General features: G+C 52.1%; 1 protein-coding gene across 3 annotated transcripts; it reads left to right on the top strand.

Moving 5' to 3' along the window:
• Positions 1-1,412: 1,412 nt before the first annotated feature.
• ZNF8 (zinc finger protein 8) lies at positions 1,413-18,471 on the top strand. Of its 3 annotated transcripts, none has more exons than XR_009050634.1 (5): positions 1,413-1,574; positions 6,436-6,562; positions 6,854-6,949; positions 11,473-13,059; positions 14,700-18,471. XR_009050634.1 is itself a non-coding variant. In XM_057719482.1 (5 exons), exons 1-4 carry the CDS (start codon positions 1,509-1,511, stop codon positions 12,867-12,869), a joined length of 1,686 nt encoding a protein of 561 aa, XP_057575465.1. In that variant the 5' UTR covers positions 1,413-1,508; the 3' UTR covers positions 12,870-12,916; positions 14,700-18,471. The 3 variants fall into 3 exon arrangements, 2 of the variants coding, with proteins under 2 accessions (XP_057575465.1, XP_057575466.1); XM_057719482.1 differs by having other exon boundaries at positions 11,473-12,916; XM_057719483.1 differs by lacking the exon at positions 14,700-18,471 and having other exon boundaries at positions 1,542-1,673; positions 11,473-14,670.
• Positions 18,472-20,411: the final 1,940 nt, after the last annotated feature.

Here is a 20,411-nt window from a genome sequence, read left to right on the forward strand (position 1 = left end):
CCCTGGGACCTTCTCTGACCACGCAGAAAGGGATACCAGCAGGAAATTTTGTTGGGCTCCCAGTAGAGCAGATTTGGTCTCCTGGAGGCTGCCTGAGCCGTGGTTCCCACAGCCACCTGCTGTGGTGAGTGAAGATGCCTGAATACATGCTCCTCCTGGTACCACAGACCTGGTGGGGTTGGGCCCTGGGGGGACTGCAGGGGAGATGCCCAGCAGAGAGGGAGCTGAAGTGGAGAGATGCAGGAGCAGAAAGGGGATGACAGGGATGGGAGAGAGTAAGGAACCCGCTCGCCTGTTGGAAGCCGGCTGCCCCACCCCCACAGTGACCACAGTCCTTCACCCCTTTCTCATGTTTGTGGTTTACAGTTTGTCTCTCCCCACTACACCAACAGCCCCCTGGGGTTGGGCCAGTATGTCTGTTCTCTGCCTTGCTGTGGCTCATTCTACTACACAGTAAGTGGTCAATAAATATTTGTTCTGATTCGACTGCATCCTGGTGAATCTCTGCTTTTCCTCTCTTCTTTTCTAACAAACTTTTTAATGGACTCTAACAGACCCACAGATGTGACCCATCGCAAAGAGAACACCCCAAATGGAGAAACAGAACATGATCAGCTCTCAGAACCCGAGCGTGGCCGCTCTGGGCCACTAGCCCCCCAAAACCTATTCTATTAACAAAGTCTTTAAACGTTCATGTAATTCTGAAGCATAGAAATATTTAAAGCACAACTGCAGTATACAATCCAGAGAGAAACAAGCAAAGCCCCAAGCCTCCTCCTGCGGGTTTCCGCTGAGAAGAGCAGGCCCGGATTTCAACCCGGGCCGTGGCATTCCGGGTTGCAGACTGGCATTTGGAAGCAGGGTCGCAGGTTGCAACCTGGCATTTGGAACAGGCGCTGCAGAGCGCGCCCTGGCATTTGGAAGCGGGGCCGCGGGGCGCGGACTGGCATTTGGAAGCGGGGTTGCAGGGTGTAGGCTGGTATTTGTAAGCGCGGCCGCGGGGCGCGGACTAGCGTTTGGAACAGGGGCCGCGGGGCGCGGACTGGCATTTGGAAGCGGGGCTGCGAGGGCCAAGGCTGGGCGACGGCTGGTCTGAGAGACGACCACCCCACAATCAAGGTCAGCGACACTTTAGCGACTGGCGGGGGAGCCCCGCCTGCGCAAGCCTGCAGCGCGGCGCCCTGAGGGCCCCCATTGGCGGGAGGCCGGCGAGCGTAGGCTCCCATTGGCTGACAGCCGGAACGGCCCCCATTGGCCGAAGGGCAAGGGAGAGGACGCTCCCATTGGCCCGAAAGCAGAAGGCGCCCATTGGGAGAACGCTCGAAGAACGAAGGCTTTCATTGGCCGGGGCTGCGGGGCCCTGCACAGCCTTCTGGGAACTGTAGTTGCAGCGTCTCTGGCGCGGCCGCCATTGTCCGGCGGGCAGCGAGTCCCGCTGTCCTTGTTGCGGGTGCGGCTCTGGGATTCAGGGTCGCTTCGGGCGCCTGTCCTCCACCTGTCGGCCCAGGATGGACCCCGAGGAGGAAGCGGCGGCACTGGCGGTGGCTACGGGTCCGCCGGCGGAACGGTTCCAGGTACGGAGGAACAATAATAGTAACAGTCACAACGACGGCAGCGGGCCCCGGGCCGGGCGTCTCCCTCAGATGCTGAGCCTTTAGCCCTCGCAGCGCACGGTGAGCAGGGGCGGGCGTCATCCCCTGGACGTACGGAGAGACTGAAGCGCAGGTCGGGCGCGCTGACTTGCCGCCCTGGTGAGGGGTGGCGTCGGGATTCGAACCGGGGCCTTCCAGTCCCCGAGCGCGCACGCTCCGCGGGTCTTCCAGGTTTTCCGGTCGCGGACAGGACTTGGGGTCATTCCCGAGGACCGAGCGGGCCCCGCCCCCGCCGATACCCTGTCCCCCGCCCCGAAGGCCGACCACCGTGAGGATGGCTAATAGTGACTGGAGCAGAGATGCTTCAACGTGCGGAGTCAGCCGACACCCACCCAGGCCCCCGGGTCCCCGAAGTCCCTGGCCCGCGGCCGGGGCACTGCCTCTGGGGTGAGGACCACACACCGCGTTAATGGGGCGGGAGCGACCACCAGGGTCTTGACCCCTGCGGGGCTGCGGAGAAGTGCAGTACAGGGCAGTGTGCTTGCAAGGCCATCTGGGAAGGCACCTGATTCAAAGCTCCAGCCCTTCTAGACAAAGTGGCCGCCACCTGTGTTCTCCATATAGTGCTAACTCCACGTGGCAGGAACCAAAAGAAATTCATAATTCCTGAAGTTCTGGGTCTCTGAAATTACGGAGTTTCTGTCTTTTTGTTGTTGTCTACTGCGGGCTTTGCATTTATTTCAGATTTGGTATGCAAAGTGAGACCCTTGGTAATCCCTAGGTGTACATGTGTTCAGAAATGCGTTGTTGCAGATTGGCAGGAAACGCAACCACGCTTTAGTTGGCTTTTGCTGTGGATGGGGGAGAAGGGGCAAGGAGTGAGCAGTGTCAAAGAATACCAGAGCTGGACAGTAGTTAAAGCAGCAAAAACAAATTTTATTATGGAACTGTTGCAATAGGAGGAAAGAGACTTCAGTATGGAACTGGGCTTGATTCTGAATATAACAAGGAAAAGTGGGTATTTATAGTGAGGGGGAGTAACTCTTGCTAAACTGAGGTAAAACAAGATTCTTGCTGAAGCAGGCCAAATGATGGGATGTTATACGGAGGACTGTGGGGGATGAGGACTTTGAAAAGATATCAAGCATGATCAGATACGGAGGGTGGGATTCTGGCTGAATCAGTGGGACAGGATTTTTGGTAAAACTGAGTGATGCAGAAATGGACACAGAAGCCCAGGAGTCAAAGCTTAGTTGGGAAGACGGTTGTGAGGAGGCAGACTAAAGTTTGGTCAAGGAGAGAGTCTTTGTCAGCAGTGAGAGGCTTAAGAGGAAGCGTGTTTGTTATCCGTTGCTGTGTAACAAATAACAAAAAACGTAGTGGCTGCTAAAACAACAATAAATATTATCTCAGATCCTGATAATAGGAATCCTGGAATGACTTAGCTGGTGGTTTTGGCTTGGCCTCGTAACAGTAAAGATGTCAGCCTGGGCTGCTGTCACCTGAGGCTTGACTGAGGCTGGCGGATCTACCTCCAGGATGGCTCATTCACTTGGCAAGCAGCCTCTGTTCCTTCTCACGTGGGGCTCTCTGTTGAGCCGCCTGGGCATCCTCACAACATGGCACCTAGCTTCCCGCAGAGTGGGTGACCCAGGAGGGAGCTGTGTGGAAGTCACAATGTGGCTTGGGGTCAGAATTCACGATATCCTGTTGCTTACATAAGTCACACCTGCTCAGCATAGGAGGGGCTGCACAAGGGCTGGGGATCGTTGGGGGCCATCTTGGAGGCCAGCCACCACAGGAGGCGAGGACCAGAAGTGGAGGCCTTTGAGGTCCAGTATTAGCATCCTTTGGTTGCCATAACATCACTACAAATGTGGTGGCTTAGAGAAGACAAATACATCATTTTTCGATATCTTCTTGCTTTTTAATACACTTTGTCCATCTATGAATAAGCTTTCATATTCCCTTATTAAAAAATGTTTTAGGCTGAGCTGTGAGCCACGAATGCACTGCTGTCTTCACTTCTTCATCAGAAGTGAATCTTCATCCTCATAGGGCTGCTTTCAGGGGACCAAACAGGTGAAAGTCCGATGGAGCAAGATCAGGACTATAGGGAGGATGCTTTAACACCTCTAAAGGAAGTTTTGCAGAGTGTCAACAGAGTGGGCAGAAGTGTGTGGACGTGTACACCCTCAGACCACAAAAAACAAATCACTGCATGCTGCTCTTCTTTCGTGCAAATCGCAAATGCGGCATCCATTTTTGCTCACACCCCAGTTACAAATGAACTGATGTAACATATTCACACCTGCACAGCAGTGACTGGGGAGACAGTCGCCTTGAATAGAACGTGCTAATGAGACAGTGCAGCCAACAGAAGATTTAATATAACCAGAGTGCGGATAATTTTTGACTCACTCTCATATATACATTTATTCTTAGAGTTCTGGAGGTCAGAAGTCTGAAATTACCTTCACTGGGCTGTGATCAAGGTGTGGGCAGATCTGCCCTTCCTGTCAAGGCTCTAGGGGAGAATCTGTTTCCTGGCCTTTTCCAGCTGTTAGAACTGTGGACCTTGCATTTTTTGGCTCATGGTTCTTTGTCCATCTTCAAAGCCAGCAGCAGAGCATTTTGCTTTAGTGGTCAGGTTGTCTTCTGCCTTCTGTAGTTAAATCTCCCTCTGCCTTCCCTTCAGAAGGACATTTGTGATTGTATTTAGGGACCACCTGGATAATCCCTATTTTTAAAATCCTTAATCACGTCCACAAAGTCCCTTTTGCCACTTATGGTAACATTCACAGGTTCCAAGAACTAGGACCCAGATATCTTTGGTGGCCATTTTTCAGCTAGCCATAGCCAGGCTAAAGGGGGTTATCCTGTATCCAGAGGTGGAAAACAGGAATGGCATGGAAAAAACAATTGAGAAAAAACATTCAGGCATCTGGGAGGTGGGGGTAGGAGAGACACAGAGCTAACTAAGGCATGAGGTGAGAGGAGGGTATGAGGTCCAGTGACCAGGTGCTGGCTGATGCCAGAGTGGCCTGGTCAGCTGTGGGAGAGAGTCTGGAGGAAAGGGGTCTGACAGAGCCCTTCCCTCCAGGCCCCAACAGTGCAGAGGAGGAGGAGGGCTGCAGGGGTCTGAAGACCTGGCGGCTGGGTTGTCACTGGGACCCCAGGCAGAGTAGGTGGTGGTGGGTGGGGGCAAGGAGGCACAGGAAGCATGTTGTCAGGGTTGGGGGACCTTCTGAGTGGGGAGCTGAGGATATGGGGACAGGAGCAGAGACCTTCATTCCCAACCAAAAGGTTCTGCATATTGGCTGCACAATTTTTGTCAGAGCCGCATGCCACCTGTACTATAATTTCTTTAGTATTTTTAAATCTAATTGTCTTTTTCTTAAAAGAAAATGCCATTTTAAAGTTGAAGCATTTGGTGTGTGGTTTTGACTTGCATTTCCCTGATGGTGAATGATGTTGAGCATCTTTTCGTGTGTTTATTAGCTATTTGTATATATCTTCTTGAAGAAATACCTATATAGGTCCTATGCCTATTTCAGTTGGATTGTCTTTATTATTGAGTTTTAAGAGTTCTTTATATCTTCTGGATACAAGTCACTTATCACATATGTGCTTTGAAGTTATGATGTCCCATCATATAGCTGTCTTTTCACTTTCTTAATAATGTCCTTTGGAACACAAAGGTTTTTAATGTTGATGACGTCCAATTTACTTATTTTTTTATTTTATTGCTTGTGCTTTTGCTGTTATATCTAAGAATCCTTTGCCAAATACAAGATTATAAAGATTTAGCCCTGTGTTTTCTTCTAATTCAGTAGTTTCAGCTCTTACATTTATGTCTTTGATTCATTTTGAGTTAAATTTTATATATGGTGTGAGGTAGGGGACCAACTTTATTCTTTTGCATGTGGCTATCCAGTTGTCCTGTAAGAAGTGTGTTACAGCCACTTAACCCTGCCATAGCTCCCAAGGAGTGATCCGTAGTAGACAAGAAAGTGTTCACTTTATAAAATGTGACCAAATTTTCAGCTTCTCACCAGAGATTGGGAATTCTGATCATGGGACCTGTGTTTCCCCCACAGTCAAGTGGTTCTGAGTCCCAGCTGCCCCTTCAGACACAGCACATATTACCCATCACTTCCTGCATCACCTCGCATAGGTCAGGTACCCTCATAAGCTCTTAAATGGGCTCACTTCAGTCACTTGTGAGCCTGCCCAGTCCCTGACAGCCAGGGAGTTTCTGACCTCCATGGTACATCCCTCTATTCAGGGAGGATGATAAGCCTTGCTATGCATCTGAGGATTTCTTTTTTTGGCACACGGGCTTAGTTGCCCCGCGGCATGTGGGATCTTCCTGGAGCTGGGATCGAACTCATGACCTCTGCATTGGCAGGTGGATTCTTAACCATTGCGCCACCTAGGAAGTCCGATCTGAGGATTTCTTAGTGTGTCCGTTAGCTGTTGCTACATAACAGACGATCCCAAAATTTAGTGGCTTAGAACAGTAACCATTTCTTTAGCCCACAAATCTGCAAGTCAGCAGTCTAAACTGGTCTCTGTGAGCACCTGCACCTATCTGAGATCAGTTGTAGTTCAGCTGTGGTTGGCCTTGATCTTCTCTGGATACTTTCTCACGTCCTCGTCATAACACACCCCCACATGAGGCAGCCCACGTAGGTGCCCAGTGAGACCTGACTTGCATCGCTCAGAATGCGAGTTGTCTGGACACTGACCTGCTTCTCCTCAGCTTCCCCACTCCTCCTTCTCTTCCCAAGGACATTGATGGGGACAGTCCAGCTGATTGAGTGTGTATGTGCTGTTTCAGGAGCCGGTGACTTTCCGGGACATAGCTGTGGACTTCACCCAGGAGGAGTGGGGACAGCTGGGCCCTGCCCAGAGGACCCTGTACCGTGACGTGATGCTGGAGACCTTCGGGCATCTGCTCTCTGTGGGTGAGGCCCGCTTCCCGAGCTGACCATCAGATTCCTGCGGTGACTTCTTCATGGGTTATGGGTCGTAGGGCCTGTGGTGCGAGGACTTGACCTGGGCTAGGGATCAGAGACCCTGAATTCTCATTCCCTGTGGGGCATGCGGGTGGGAGGGTGTCTGCCCTTTTCTATCCTGATGCAAAAACTTACGAGGCGCCCCCACGTCCTGACGGTCAGGAATCGAGGGCTGGCGCCCGGGCTGATTCTTCTTCTCCAGAGCAGGCTCCCACCTCCTTTGTCTTTCTCTGTTCCCAGGGCCTGAGCTTCCCAAACCTGAAGTCATCTCCCAGCTGGAGCAAGGGGCTGAGCTGTGGGTGGCAGAGAGAGGAATTGTCCAGGGCTGCTGCCCAGGTGAGAACCCGCCGAGTGGGGACCCCCAATAGGAGCAGTTGTGCTGCTTGGAAGAGGTGGTGTGTCAGGGGCCCGAGAAGGGGTGGAGAGGAAGGTCAGCAAAGGGAAGAGGTCAGTGGGGCCGTTTCAGAATCCCTCCCTGGACGTGCTCAGTTCCCTCGGCAGTGAGCTGTGACAACACGTGAGAGGTGTTAGCTGCCGGGGAAGCTCGCTGTAGGCTCTGTGCCTGGGGTTTTACTAGGGGCTGGTCACGTGGGCACCCCCTGCCTGGCATAGACTAAGACTCCAGGCTCCCAGAAGGAAGCAGGTGTTCGCCCTAAACCATATTGTTGTCACGGAGTTTGGGCACAGTGAGCCTTTCTTACCAGTTAGGTTTGTGGCAACACTTCCCAAATCCAAGTTCCCAGACCCAGCCAGAGGCCGCCCTTGAAAGCTGGCCCTCTTAGGATGCCAGCCTGGAGCCAACCTGGAGCTCTTTTCTGCACAAGCAGTCTGGGCCCTGTCCTTCCACCCCCTCCCTGGAGTGCTCCAGGGCTCCGAGGCCTCCTCACCTGTGCTCCCCTTTTTCTGAGCTCAGGCACTGCCTGCCTCTTCTCGAGCGGTCAGAATCCACCGTTTCCTCCCTCTTTCAGCAGCCTTCCCCTAGGATCGTTTCTGATGTGTGAACTTGCCCTTCATCCTCTCCATCTCATCCTTGCACATCCACAGCCTGTAAGCCTATTCCCTACACCCTCCTGTCCTCTCAGGAACAGAATTACGTTCAGCCGTAAACACCTGACGACTGGGATAGAGCAGCTCAAAACAAAGCAGGAACCCAGAGGTGGCCGTTGCTGGTGATGGCTTGGCATTCCAGGGTGCCGGGGCCGATGGTTCTGATTCTCCTGGCCTTTCCTGGGGCTCAGCTTTGGCCGTCACATCCATGCTCCAGGCAGGGGCAGAGGGAGCTGGGAAGAATGGCACCAATTACATATTTCCGCTTTTATCAGAACTTCAGATGTTGTCCATTGAGGTCTCTTTGGTCGGTGGGGGGCTGGGGGTCCCTCCAGCTGCTGGGGAGGCTGGAAGACCAGGGGCGGGGGGCTTAGATTGTCATCACTGGCTTTTCCATCCCTTCGCTCGGGCTGGTGCATTATACCCTGACTGCTTTCTGAAAGAAGAGGGCTCTGCCCACAGGACACATGACCAGCTGTACCTGCAGCCCCGCCTCCCACCTGAAAGCCTCCGATACCATCTGCAGGGAATCCCAGTACCTCTGTGATAGGGTGTGGCCCATCACCCCAGGCCAGGACTGCCAAGTCCCCATTCTCCTCTGAGTCTGTGGAGCCTGTCTGACATCTTCCACCCTCAAGTGCTGGCCTTCCTCCCCAGGCCCCGAGCTAGCTGCCATTGGGCCAGCTGGCATCTTTCCGGGTGCCAGGTCCCAAGCATGCCATAAAATTCACCCACATAAGGTGCATGGTCCCGTGGTTTTGAGCATATTCACAGGCTGTGTATCCTGCACCACTGTCTAGTTCCAGAACATGTCAGCTCCCAGAAGTCGCCCACTAGCAGTACTGTGGTTTGTTTCTACCCACAGAACACTCCTGACACCAAGTGCATGGGTTTTTTCCACATCAGCAACCAACTCTCCACTTCTCCAGACACTAGCCACGTGTCCCAATGATTCAGTCCAATTCTCACGCTGTCTTCCAGAGCTGGTGTAGACCCCACGGCTTAAGGACTCAGTCCCATAAGGCTGCCCCCACTTCAGACACTGCTCACACGTCAAGGCCTCCCATTACTTCTCACTGCCTGGCTGTAAATCATGGGTCCTACAGCCCCCTCCTCAGGTTTAGTAATGTTCTGTAACAGCTCACAGAACTCAGGGAAACACCGCTTACATTTACTGTTGTTTATAAATGGTAATTAAAGGATACAAATGAGCAGGCAGATCGAGGGGAGGCACTGAAGCTCCGCATCCTGAAGCTGTCTGGGGGCCACCAGGAGTCACCTTGTTAGCATAAACTCATGTGGTTGAGGGGGATTTATTACAGTTAACAGAAGACACCCCTCACTAAGGAAATTCCAAGGGTTTTAGGAGCTGTGTGCCAGGGACCAGGGATGAAGACCCTGTACATATTTCTCAGTAGATGACAACATCACAAGCAGTCCCTTTATCACTTCATCCCTGCCGCCCGCTGGCAACCACTAATCTGCTTTCTGTCCGTGGACTTGCATATTCTGGACGTTCCATTTGAACGGAATCTTACAACATATGGCCTTTGATGTCTAGCTTTTTCTTTTGTTCTTTTTTTTTTAATTGAAGTATAGTTGATGTACAATATCATATAAGCTACAGGTGGACAATGTAGTGATTCACAATTTTTAAAGGCAGTACTCCACTTATAGTTGTTGTAAAATATTGGCTAAATTCCCAGTGTTGTACTGTATATCCTTGTCGGTGTTTTTGTTTTTGGCCATGCCATGCGGCTTGTGGGATCTCAGTTCTCCAACCAGGGATTGAACCCAGGTCACGGCAGTGAAAGCCCAGAATCCTAACCTCTAGGCCACCAGGGAACTCCCCTTTGTGGCTTATTTTATGTATAATAGTCTGTGTGTGTCCAGCTTCTTTCAGGGAGCGTCTCGTTTTCAGGGTTCAGTCATGTAGCTTTCTGTGTCTGAATCATACCCCATTGTATGGATGGACCACATGTATGGACACTTGGGTTGTTTCCACTTTTTGGCTCTTGTGAATCGTGCTGCTGTGAAGATTCCTGTAAAGTTTTCGTGTGGACTGACGGGTGCTTTTCTTGAGTGCCCTCTTTGTGCTGTGCGTGGAGTCCAGTGTGGGGACTGTGGTGAGCGAGACAGACACCGGCTGCCTGGCCAGGCTTGGCTGCTCCAGCACCTCGCCCCCGGCCAGTGCTCCCTCACTGCCTCGCACCCGAGGCACGTAGCGTTGAGAACCTGCCCCCGGTCAGCTCCGGGACCTGGCCGTGGACATTCTGGGGTGGCGAGACGGACCCTAAGTGAGTGAACGTGTGGAGGGTGCGGTGGACAGGATGGCAGCAGGTGAGGAGGTTCGAGGGGGCCGGGGTGAGCACGGCAGCCTGGCCCCCAGGGATGTCCCCGCCCCGGTCCCAGCACCCGTCCGCTACACTGTTGGGCCAGCCTGTGGTAGCCACAGCAGTCCTTGGGTGAGGGAGTCAGGACGAGGACAGGTGACGTCAGAGAAGGACTGGCAGACGCCTCGAGATGCTGGAAACAGCGAGGAAGCCCATTCCTGCAGCCTCTGAACGCAGAGCCGTGCAGCCCTGTGGACACGGGTTCTAGGACTCTGCCTTCCGGAGAGTAGGCGTGTGCTGTTGTAGGGGCTGAGCGTGTGGTAAGTTACACCGTCACTTCCCTGTGCTGCGAGCAGGGGAGAGCCTTGCCTGCCTGAGGGGCGGGTCTTACTCTGGAGGATCCTGGGACCAGGGGCTGCTCCTCCCAGGGTGTCCCCAGACGAGAGGGCACCTGCACTTGGGGATCTGGCCTGTCACACCTGGGTTTTCTAAACGGAGCTACATGTTCCCCCCGCCCCAAGCTGCTCCTTCTGTGCTTTGGCTCCGTGTCTCCCCCCCTCCCCCGCCAAGAGGGCAGGGCTTTCCATCCACTGGGGTCACTGCTTTGTCCCCAGCATCCAGGGCCAGAAAGTGAATATTTTAGGCTTTGTGGACAATGTGCAGTCCCTGTGTGTTTCCTATCACGACTGAAACAGACTGCCACAAACATGGCTTAAGACTACATACATTTATTTATTATCTCCCAGGTCTGTCAGGCTGGACTGCTTTATCTGCTCTGGGCCCCAAAAGGCCAAAGTCAAGGTGTCAGCGGGCTGGTGGTGGGGGTGGCAGGCTTCCCGGGAGCCTCAGGAAGAATGCACGTCTAGAGCAGTCAGCTGGTTGGCAGAATCCAGTTCCATGCGGTCGTAGGACTGAGGTTCCTGTTTCCTTGCAGACTGTCGCCCAAGAGCTGCTCTCAGCTTCGAGGGGCACCCGCGTTCCCTGGCCCACGCCCCTGCCCAGCGAGCCTCTCCCTCTGCCGCCTCCTTCTGCTTTTAAAGCTTGAGGGGATTGCTTTGGGCTCACCCAGCTAATCCAGCATCATCTCCCTATTTTGAGGTTTAAGGTCAGCTGATAAGTGAACTTCATGTCACCTGCAAAATCCTTTGACAGCAGTACCTGGATGACTGAACAGCCACTGGACAGCTTCAGAATCCCTCCCATCTCTGTCACATGTTTCTGCTACAGCCCTTTAAAAACGTAAAAAGCATCGCTTGCTTGGGTGCTGTAGTTGACCGGCTGCTGATTTAGGCCAGTGTCTGGCCCAAGAAGTTTTTGTTGAAAGGATGAATGAGTGAAGCTGTGTCTGCAGACGGGGCTCTGGGTTCCAGATGTGCGAGCAGAAGTGGAGGGCGGGGCAAGTACGACACAGGGCCAGGGTGTGCCTCCTGCGCCAGGTTTTCTCAGCCGGGCCCTCACAGCTCTTGGGTTTTCTTTCAGGCCGGGAGCCTGGACCTGAGGGCCGAGCGCCGCCCCAGGAGCAGGAGAAGGGGCGGGAAGGCTTCCTGGGGGAGGCGCTGTGTCTCGCCACACCGGGGGAAGACTGGGACCGTGAGGGCCGGGTACAGAAGCCCGAGAAGGACCAGGGCAATCGGAGGCGCTTGGATGTCAGCCTCAAGGAAGCACCGGTTCAAGATGGACCCCATGAAAGCCTCAGACTTGGGGAAAACTGTGTCCTGAGTCCAGACCTCAGTCCGCTCCTGGAGGTTTCCAGGACCGAGTGTCTGTTTGCCCCCGACTCACGGGATACAAGCTGGGAGCGGAACCCGGGTGCTGTGGGTGAGCAGATGCGCTCCGCGGGCAGACAGCCGCCTGACAGCGGCGACCGCAGCTGCTCTTCCGGTCAGGCCGCGCCGGAGCCGGAGCCGGAGCCGGAGCCTGCGCGCCCCCAGGTGCCCGACAAACCCTACAAGTGCGCGGACTGCGGCAAGTCCTTCAACCACAACGCGCACCTCACGGTGCACCGGCGCATCCACACGGGCGAGCGGCCGTACGCGTGCAAGGAGTGCGGCAAGGCCTTCAGCCAGAACTCCTCGCTGGTGCAGCACGAGCGCATCCACACGGGCCACAAGCCCTACAAGTGCGCCGACTGCGGCAAGTCCTTCTGCCACAGCACGCACCTCACGGTGCACCGGCGCATCCACACCGGGGAGAAGCCCTACGCCTGCCAGGACTGCGGGCGGGCCTTCAACCAGAACTCGTCCCTGGGCCGCCACCGGCGCACGCACACTGGGGAGAAGCCGTTCGCCTGCAGCGTGTGCGGCAAGGCCTTCTCGCGCACCACGTGCCTGTTCCTGCACCTGAGGACGCACACGGCCGAGAGGCCCTACGAGTGCAGCCGCTGCGGCAAGGGCTTCCGGCACAGCTCCTCCCTGGCGCAGCACCAACGCAAGCACGCGGGCGAGGGGCCCTACGACTGTCGCCAGCGGCTGGCCTTCGAGCCCACGCCCGCATGGCCGGAGCCCCTGACCCCCGGCGACGGGGCTCCCCGCAGCGACAGGCCCTTCAGGTGCGGCCAGTGCGGCAAGTGCTTCACGCAGAGCTCGCACCTCATCCGGCACCAGATAACGCACACCAGGGAGGGGGGCCGGGGCCGGGGCCGGGGACGACGGCGCCCGCAGCCCTGTGGCCGGAGCCCGCACCTCGGCCGGCACCAGCCCCGTCCCGCGGGCGAGAGCCCTGGGGCTGGGACGAAGGCGGGACAGCCTGCCGGCAGGGCACTGGCCCTGTTTGACATCCATGAAATCATGCAAGAGAAAAGCCCCGTGCACGTTATTGGGGTGGAAGAGCCTTCTGTGGGCACGTCCGTGGTGTTTGACATCAGAGAATCCACATAGGGGAGAGACTCTGCGGGTGACTTTTGAACCACAGGTACAGAAGTGGGGTAAGTCCACACAGTGTATTTACAGAAGAGGGGCTGGGGATGGAAATGCTCTCTGATTTCCTCAGGAAATGATGCTTCCCCAAACAGCTGAGATCAGAGGTTCTCCAATCTATCAAGCCCAGTACCCTGAAATGAATTCACAGGTAATGTAACCCACACACATGTAATGTCGAAAAATCCATACGTGTCCCCATTTTGTGAAGGATCATTAAAACAGAAGTAATTTACAGTAGGGTCACATGTGCTGAGTTGGTGGTATCTCTGCTTGTGATTGTGTGGCCATCGTGCCCAGAGACATAGGGTATTGCCTGTTGCGGTTTGGTCTACAGGGTGTGGTGTGGGCCACAGAAACATTACTAGAGGCATTCCTGTGTGGGTGTGATTTTCCTAAGTGCTGACTCACTCTTAGAAAAGGTTTGAACAAAACAGAACGTCAGTGCATTTCTGGGAGGTTTTGTGTAACATTCTAAACGTGCAGGAAGTAATTTGTACATGGAGTCAAGCCAGGGTCTCCGTTCATACGTTACAGACAGATGGTTCCACACATACATACACGGTCCCGGGGGGGCCGGTGCTGCACTTCAGAGTCATTAGAGCATGCATGGCAGCCGCAGTCATGCCCAAATCAAATGACAGAGGAGCCCCCAGGAAATCCCACAGCCTTCCCAGGGGGGGTCACAACTCCTGCTGGAAAGCGTTGTCTTAGAACACCAGCGTTGCCTGTGATGGACGTTCTCACGCAGAGTGGTTTTGTTCCCCAGGAGACGTTTGATGACTTCTGGATGCATGGTGGTGGTCATGACTGGGGGTGGGGGGGGGTGCCACTGACATCCAGGGGGAGGCCAGGGGTTTGCTGAACATCCTGTAAAGCCCCAGACAGCCCCTCAGCGGAGAATCACGTGGCCCCAAGGTGGAGAAGCCATGCCCAGCACAAGAGCTGGCTTTCCCCAGACTCTGCAGTGATTGATCAGGGCTGTGTTAACAATCCTGTACGTTTGATTTTAACAAATGACATCATGAGCATATGCACAAGATGTTTTTTAGTCTTTTTTTTTTTCACTCTTTTGCAGCATTCATAGTTGATGTGAAGGAAGAGAATCCACTTATTTTTCTAAGTTAATCTAAATTTTAGCATTTTATTTTGGACATTCCATGTAAAACATAGATAATACATTTTCACTGGCACCCCTGCCTGCCACTGAATTATTTTTACATCAGCCCCAGAAATCTTGTCATTTCATCCATTTTTCTGAATATCTCTAAAAAGCATGGACTTTTAAATATATGTATAAAATCACATTGGCCCATGATGACAAAAACCATTTTCATAATCATTGTGAGCCATGACTTGCCTTTTTCACCAAGTTGATGTTTGCACGGATAGCACAAAAGCAACAGTGTGTAAAACTGCCGGAGCCTGAGTGGGAATCAAGGAGGTGGCTCCGAGGTCGTTGTTCATATTCTTCCTTACCTGGCATGCAGTAAAGGAAAAAAAAAATTGTGGTTTCATTTAAGAATGTCTGTGATGAAGCAGGAAAAATTATTAATTTCATTGTCTCGAGTAAAACTGTACTACCATTTTCACATCTAAACTGAAGTAACAGAAATTCCTCAATATGTCATCAAATATCTAGTGTTCAGATGTTCCTGGTTGCCTCATAAATTTTGTTTTCTATTTTGGTTTGTTCTAATCATGATCTAAACAAAAATCACACAGTGCATTTGCTTAATGCCTTTCTCGGGTCTCTTTTTACCCTAACCCTTCTTTCTTTTTCTTTTTTAGTCTTTTATGTGTTGGGGGAAACAATCAACAGGATAACCTAAATTTTGTCCCCATCCCAAGCCTGCCCGTCAGACCCTCCTTGGCCTGGTGGAGTGACCTGATTGGGCGTCAAGTCACCAGGCTGTGAGGAACGGCCGTGTGAATGGTGTGACCCACTGTTCTATTCTCAGAGTTCATCAGCACCTTCTCCAGCACAGCTCCCCATCTTTCTGGCGTCTCTGCTGGAAGACCTTTGGAAGACCTTTCTCCCAACTGTCAATGCCCAGGAAAGCGAGATGTGTGAGAAAATGATTTATTTGTATATGATGCAGGACATTCTAACATGACCATTTTCACGTCCACAATTGGAAACTTGGTCTGGATCATCTTTTTCCTTTCCTCCAACTTTATTTCTGAGGAAAGCAAAGCCTTCTGACCTTAGCTATGCTGTTCTTGACGTAAAGTAGAACATTGTGTTCGAGGTGTGATTCTTGGTATCTCATAGCAGAAAGGATGCAAAAGCCAAGGATTTAAGCCTGCCTGCTTTCTAACCTAGAATGGAGAAGCAAAACGCCTGTCCCACCCGGACACTACATCGTGTGCTCCATTTATACAGCACAGTTGCCTTTTTTTGTTTGCTTGCTGTTCCCACTGCAGTTGCGTTTTAGTGATGTTTAATACAAGCCATACACATCATTATGGAAGGAAGGAAGCTTGTAGAAATTGTTCCTAAAAGTATCCCACAGAAGGAATGTTGGATTGGCAGAGCGTTGAGTTGAAGGGAAGAAGTATCACCCTGGAAGGACACAACGGCAGTTCCAGGAGCTGTGGCAGAGCGGCTGCACGCCGGGACTCCCGCTGCCAAGACGTGATGCTCAAGTGCCAGAGCCCATCGGAACTTTCTCGGCTCCGTTTCTCTTTAGGTGCTGTGAGTGTCACAGCCCATGGCGTTTCCATCATGGCAGAGCTGGCCTCCAGGACGCTCAGAGCCACCTCACAGCTCATTTCCAGAGGTTCCGCAAGACCCCTCAAAGCCTCGAGGTTGCCTCTCTGCGCTCACCTGTCCTCTGGGCTTGTCCTCACGGACTTCCCTTGTCAGCTGTCACCGTTACAGCGCCTCCATCCTCACGCCGGCGCCACCTTCCACTTCATTCTTAGCAAATAACCTTCTATTTCCATGGCTCAGAAAAGGTGTGTTTTCAGACAGGCAGTGCCTCACAGTTCTGTGAGGCAGTGCCATTTTACATGTAAGAAAAATACGGCACAGGACACAAGTAGCCGTCCCAAGGTCACACAGCTGGGAGGTGGAGGCAGAATTGGAGGTCACCGCCCTGTTGACAGTGGCTTGAACAAATCAGGCTTTGTTCGAAGGCCGCGTCTTCGGTGGCTCAGCCACATCAGAGACAGTGTTTTCTCTCCCAGCCTGTCCCTGCTTGTCGCAGGGAGACTCCTGCAGCCCCAGCTGTTGTGTCCACAGTCAGGACCGGAGGAGGGGGCGGGGCAGGTCTACGCTCATCTCTCCAGCGAGGCTGCAAAGGAAAGGCTCTCCCCGAAGCTTCCAGCCGATGCCCGTTAGGTCTCACTGGCCAAGACTGGGTCACAGGCCCCTCCCTCCTCCCCCGCCCCGTGACGAGGGGGCTTGGAAACCTAGTGATGAGCTTCTCTAACCCCTGAGGCTGAGACTGTACCAGAGAAAAGGTTTTGGGAAGCGGTACTGGATAGGCAGCGGGCAGCCGCTGCACCTTTTCTCCTCCAGGCTCTTCTTGGAGGAGGTGCCACTTCCTGACCGGGGCCACCACCTCTCAGCACCGTCCCTTCATCCCCAGGATGGTCCAGCCTGCCGGCCGGTCCCCCTCCCTGCAGTGCTCGGTCCCCTGGCATTCTGGAACTCCACACTCTTCCAGATCTCTCCCACCTCTCGAGGGACTTCTTGCCACCCCCCCCCCCCCTTAAGTGTTGGAGTCCCTGCGCATTGTCCCAGCAGCACATCTTGTGTTCTGTAGGCTCCCAGGATGTCTTCGTCCACACCCACGGCTTCGTGCTGCTCACTCCCAGCTCCACGTAGATGCCCCACACACTCTGAGCACACAGCCTACCTGAAGGGAAAGGCCACTTTCCGATCCAGACCTGTTCCTCCTCCCCGGGTCCCTTTGACGGGGCTTGTTGCCACCCGCCACCCCATCAAGCCAGAAGACAGATATCCTGTTGGTTTTACCATCTACACATTTCATCTGTCTCACATCCCACTGCCACCACTGGTGCAGGACGGCCGCCAGAGGGCAAGTAACACGACAGCGAGTGGCCTGGCCACCAGAGCCCGCCCCGCTTTTCGCTTTACCTCCTCACTGCCCCATGAGTGGCGTGGGGTGCAGACTCAGAAGGCTCCCACTGCCAGTGTGCTCTAGGGAGGGAGACCCAGTGGTAACTTCCCCTCTGTGGACAGGTTGGAAACCAGGCCTACAATTGTTCTGTACCCTCCACCTTGGCCCCCAAAATGGCAGCTGCCAAAGGGTCATGTTTCCACAGTTCTCAGAATGGACACTGGGTGGGCTGAGGCTACAGTGGATTCACTGGGTAAACTGGGGACAAGCTTGTCACTGTCACCATTTGCTGCCCTCTCGCGTGCACTGCAGGTCTTTGGGAATTTTCCATTTTTCTTTTCAGGTCGTGTTTTCCAGGCATCATATTCCTATTAATTCCTTACAGATACTTTGAAACAAAGTCAGATAGGAAACTCCTCAGGGGAAATTACTATAAACTAGGGAAAATATATGGTTTTATCAGTTTATCAGAGTAATGCAAATTCTTTGTAGCAAAACATGGAAAATGCACAAAAGTAAAATACACAGAAGTATGAAGGTTTACTTAAAATTTAATTCCTCATACTTCCACCATCCAGAGATGGTTATTACCTTAAGATTTTGTTAATTTTCCTTGTAATTTTTTCTTGCAATATACATGTGTGTATACATAGAGTGAACACAATCTTATACACACAACAAAAATATGTATAGTTATCTTGTGTTTAGAAAATTGGAATCCTTCTACTTCTCTTGTAACATGTGCTTCTTACTATATTTTGAACATTTTCCTCTGAAAATGGATTTCGTGTAGCTTTTTGAATTACCTTTCAGGAAGATTGTAGCAATGTGACCTTCATCCAGCATCTTACCAGCCTTGACTTTTATCCAAGAGGAGGAAGAGGGATTCATACACATTTCTGAAGGAGTATGAATTGATATGGCCTCTGTGAAGGGCACTTTGTTGGTTGCTATCTGAATTACAAACAAACAAACTCTGTCTCAGCAAGTCAGTTGCTGGTAATCAATCCTACAGATATATTTGTACCTGTGCAAACTTTGTATTTTTTACTATGGTATTGAAAAGTGAAAATTTGGAAACAACCTCAGTGAACACCACATGGAGCTAGCTAAGTGATTTATGGTGGACTGGCTGGCTTTTACACAGCCTTAAAATGGGGACTGTCTTTATGAACACATGTGGAAAAGAATGCCAAGATACATTGTTAAGTGAAAAGGTATGAAACAGTTTGTATGGTATGTTTTTATTTGTGTAAAGAGGAAGCCATTGCTTACACACACACACACACACACACACACACACACTCACACACAGATCATCTGAAGAGTACAAAGTGACCGTACATACTAGTCGCTCTTGGGGAGGAGAAGTGGGGAAAGGATGAGGGATAATTTTCATTATATATCTTGATATTTTTTGGAATTTTGAAACGTTAAAGTATTACCAGTTCAAGAAATAAATTTAAACACAACCTTAATTCTTTCAAATTAAACTAAGTTTGATAATTTATTTCATTGTTCACTGTCTCCCCTCCCCCCCCACTTAAATGTCCACATGACTGTGTCTTGGCCACACCTGTTCTATATATATGCACACGTGTGTGTTGAGCTGACAGGACCAATTGAGTGTAAAATAGCCTAGACTCCATGAAGTTTCCTGCAAGCTGGTTGTAGTACATACATTTCCAATCAATAAACCAATCTATGATAGGAATAGAAAAGTTTTATTTGAGCCAAACTGAGGACTATAGCCTGGGAGACAGCATCTCAGATAAGTCTAAGGAACTGCTCCACTGAAGCATGGGTTTTGGTGCAGTTTAGTATCTTGTCAGAACAAAGAACATCAAACACGTCAAGGTTCCCCCCCCACAAAAAAAAAAAACCCTATCAAAAGTGAGTCAGTATAGCCTTGGCACCTGGGAAGGGAGCCTTATTGAAAGAGGACCAGCATTGGCATCCCAGGAAGGAAGGTATTTAATCTTTTTTTTTAATAATTTTTTTAAATTGATGATGCTATGACTCAGCAATGCTTTTTAAAAAAAATTTTTATTTTTGGCTGCATTGGGTCATCCTCGTTGCGAGCGTGCTTTCTCTAGCTGTGGCAAGTGGTGGCTACTCTTCATTGTGGTGTGCCTGGGCTTCTCATTGCGTTGGCTTCTCTTGTTACAGAGCATGGGCTCTAGGTGCGCGGGCTTCAGTAGCTGTGGCACTTGGGCTCAGTAGTTGTGGTACACGGGCTTAGTTGCCTTGTGGCATGTGGGATTTTCCTGGACCAGGGATTGAACCCGCGTCTGCTGCATTGGCAGGTGGATTCTTAACCACTGCACCACCTAGGAAGTCCTGGCATTTAATCCTTTTGTTTCATTTTTTGTTATGTTTTGGCCTTGCCATGCAGTGTGTGGGATCTTAGTTCCCCTACCAGGGACTGAACCCAGGCCCCCTACATTGGGAGTGTGGAGTCTTAACCACTGGACTACCAGGGAAGTCCCTAATCTTTATTTTTAACATGGACATTCTTTACTTCTGGTCAGTGCACCCTTTTCTTTAACGATTAAAGCAGATATACATCGTGTGTGTGACAGGCTGCAAACAGGCTGTTTTAGTTAGCATAAAAGTCAAGTTAAATCGTCAAGCCAAAATGACTTCCCCATCCCTCCCTAAATGAAAATTTCTTCTGTTAATACTTATACATGTATATGTGCGAATTGGAAGAGGAAAAAAGTACATACGCTGCATATGTACAAAGACACAGAAAACTATGCCTGTCAATGTATGTCCAGTCCTCCAACCCCGTGCAAAACGACTGTTCTCAACGCTCTAGCCTTGCTGGTGCCCTTGGACTTCACTTCCCAGAAGGCCATTCACCTTATGCGGGCCCGTTCCAGGCGGGTAGCGCGCAGGGCCCGCTGGGAGATGAAGTCCCCAGACACCCCGGCGGGCGCTGGCGAAAGTGCTGGCGACAGTGGCATGGGTGAGCCTGCACAGGGCGGCGGTCGCGCGAGCCCGGGAGCCCTCCGACTCTGTGGCGAATCCGCGGTCCCAGCAGGGTGGCGGTGCAGTGTTAGGAACGCGGAGGCCCGTGCACGCGGCGGGGCCCAAGGGGGCGCGGACCCGGGTCGCAGGGGTGTAGGGGAAGGGAGACAGGAGGGAGTGATGCAAGTGCCGGTGGGTGGGAGTGGGGGTCGGGGAGCGACCTGTGTCGGAAGGTGCGTCCTCAGGAGTGTATCCGAGTGCGACCCTGCATGTGTGACACCACCTGTGTAACCAGGCGTGACCTCAGGTGTGTGCCTGTGCCTGGGACCTCTTCGCCATCACTCCCCATTCACCTGCTCGCCAGCCCCTGGCAACCATGAATCTACTTTCTCTCTCTGTTCTGGACATTTCCGATAAATGGGGTCATAAAATATGTGCT

This window comes from Hippopotamus amphibius, unplaced genomic scaffold, assembly GCF_030028045.1.
Source record: "Hippopotamus amphibius kiboko isolate mHipAmp2 unplaced genomic scaffold, mHipAmp2.hap2 H_1, whole genome shotgun sequence".
Lineage (NCBI taxonomy): Eukaryota > Metazoa > Chordata > Mammalia > Artiodactyla > Hippopotamidae > Hippopotamus > Hippopotamus amphibius.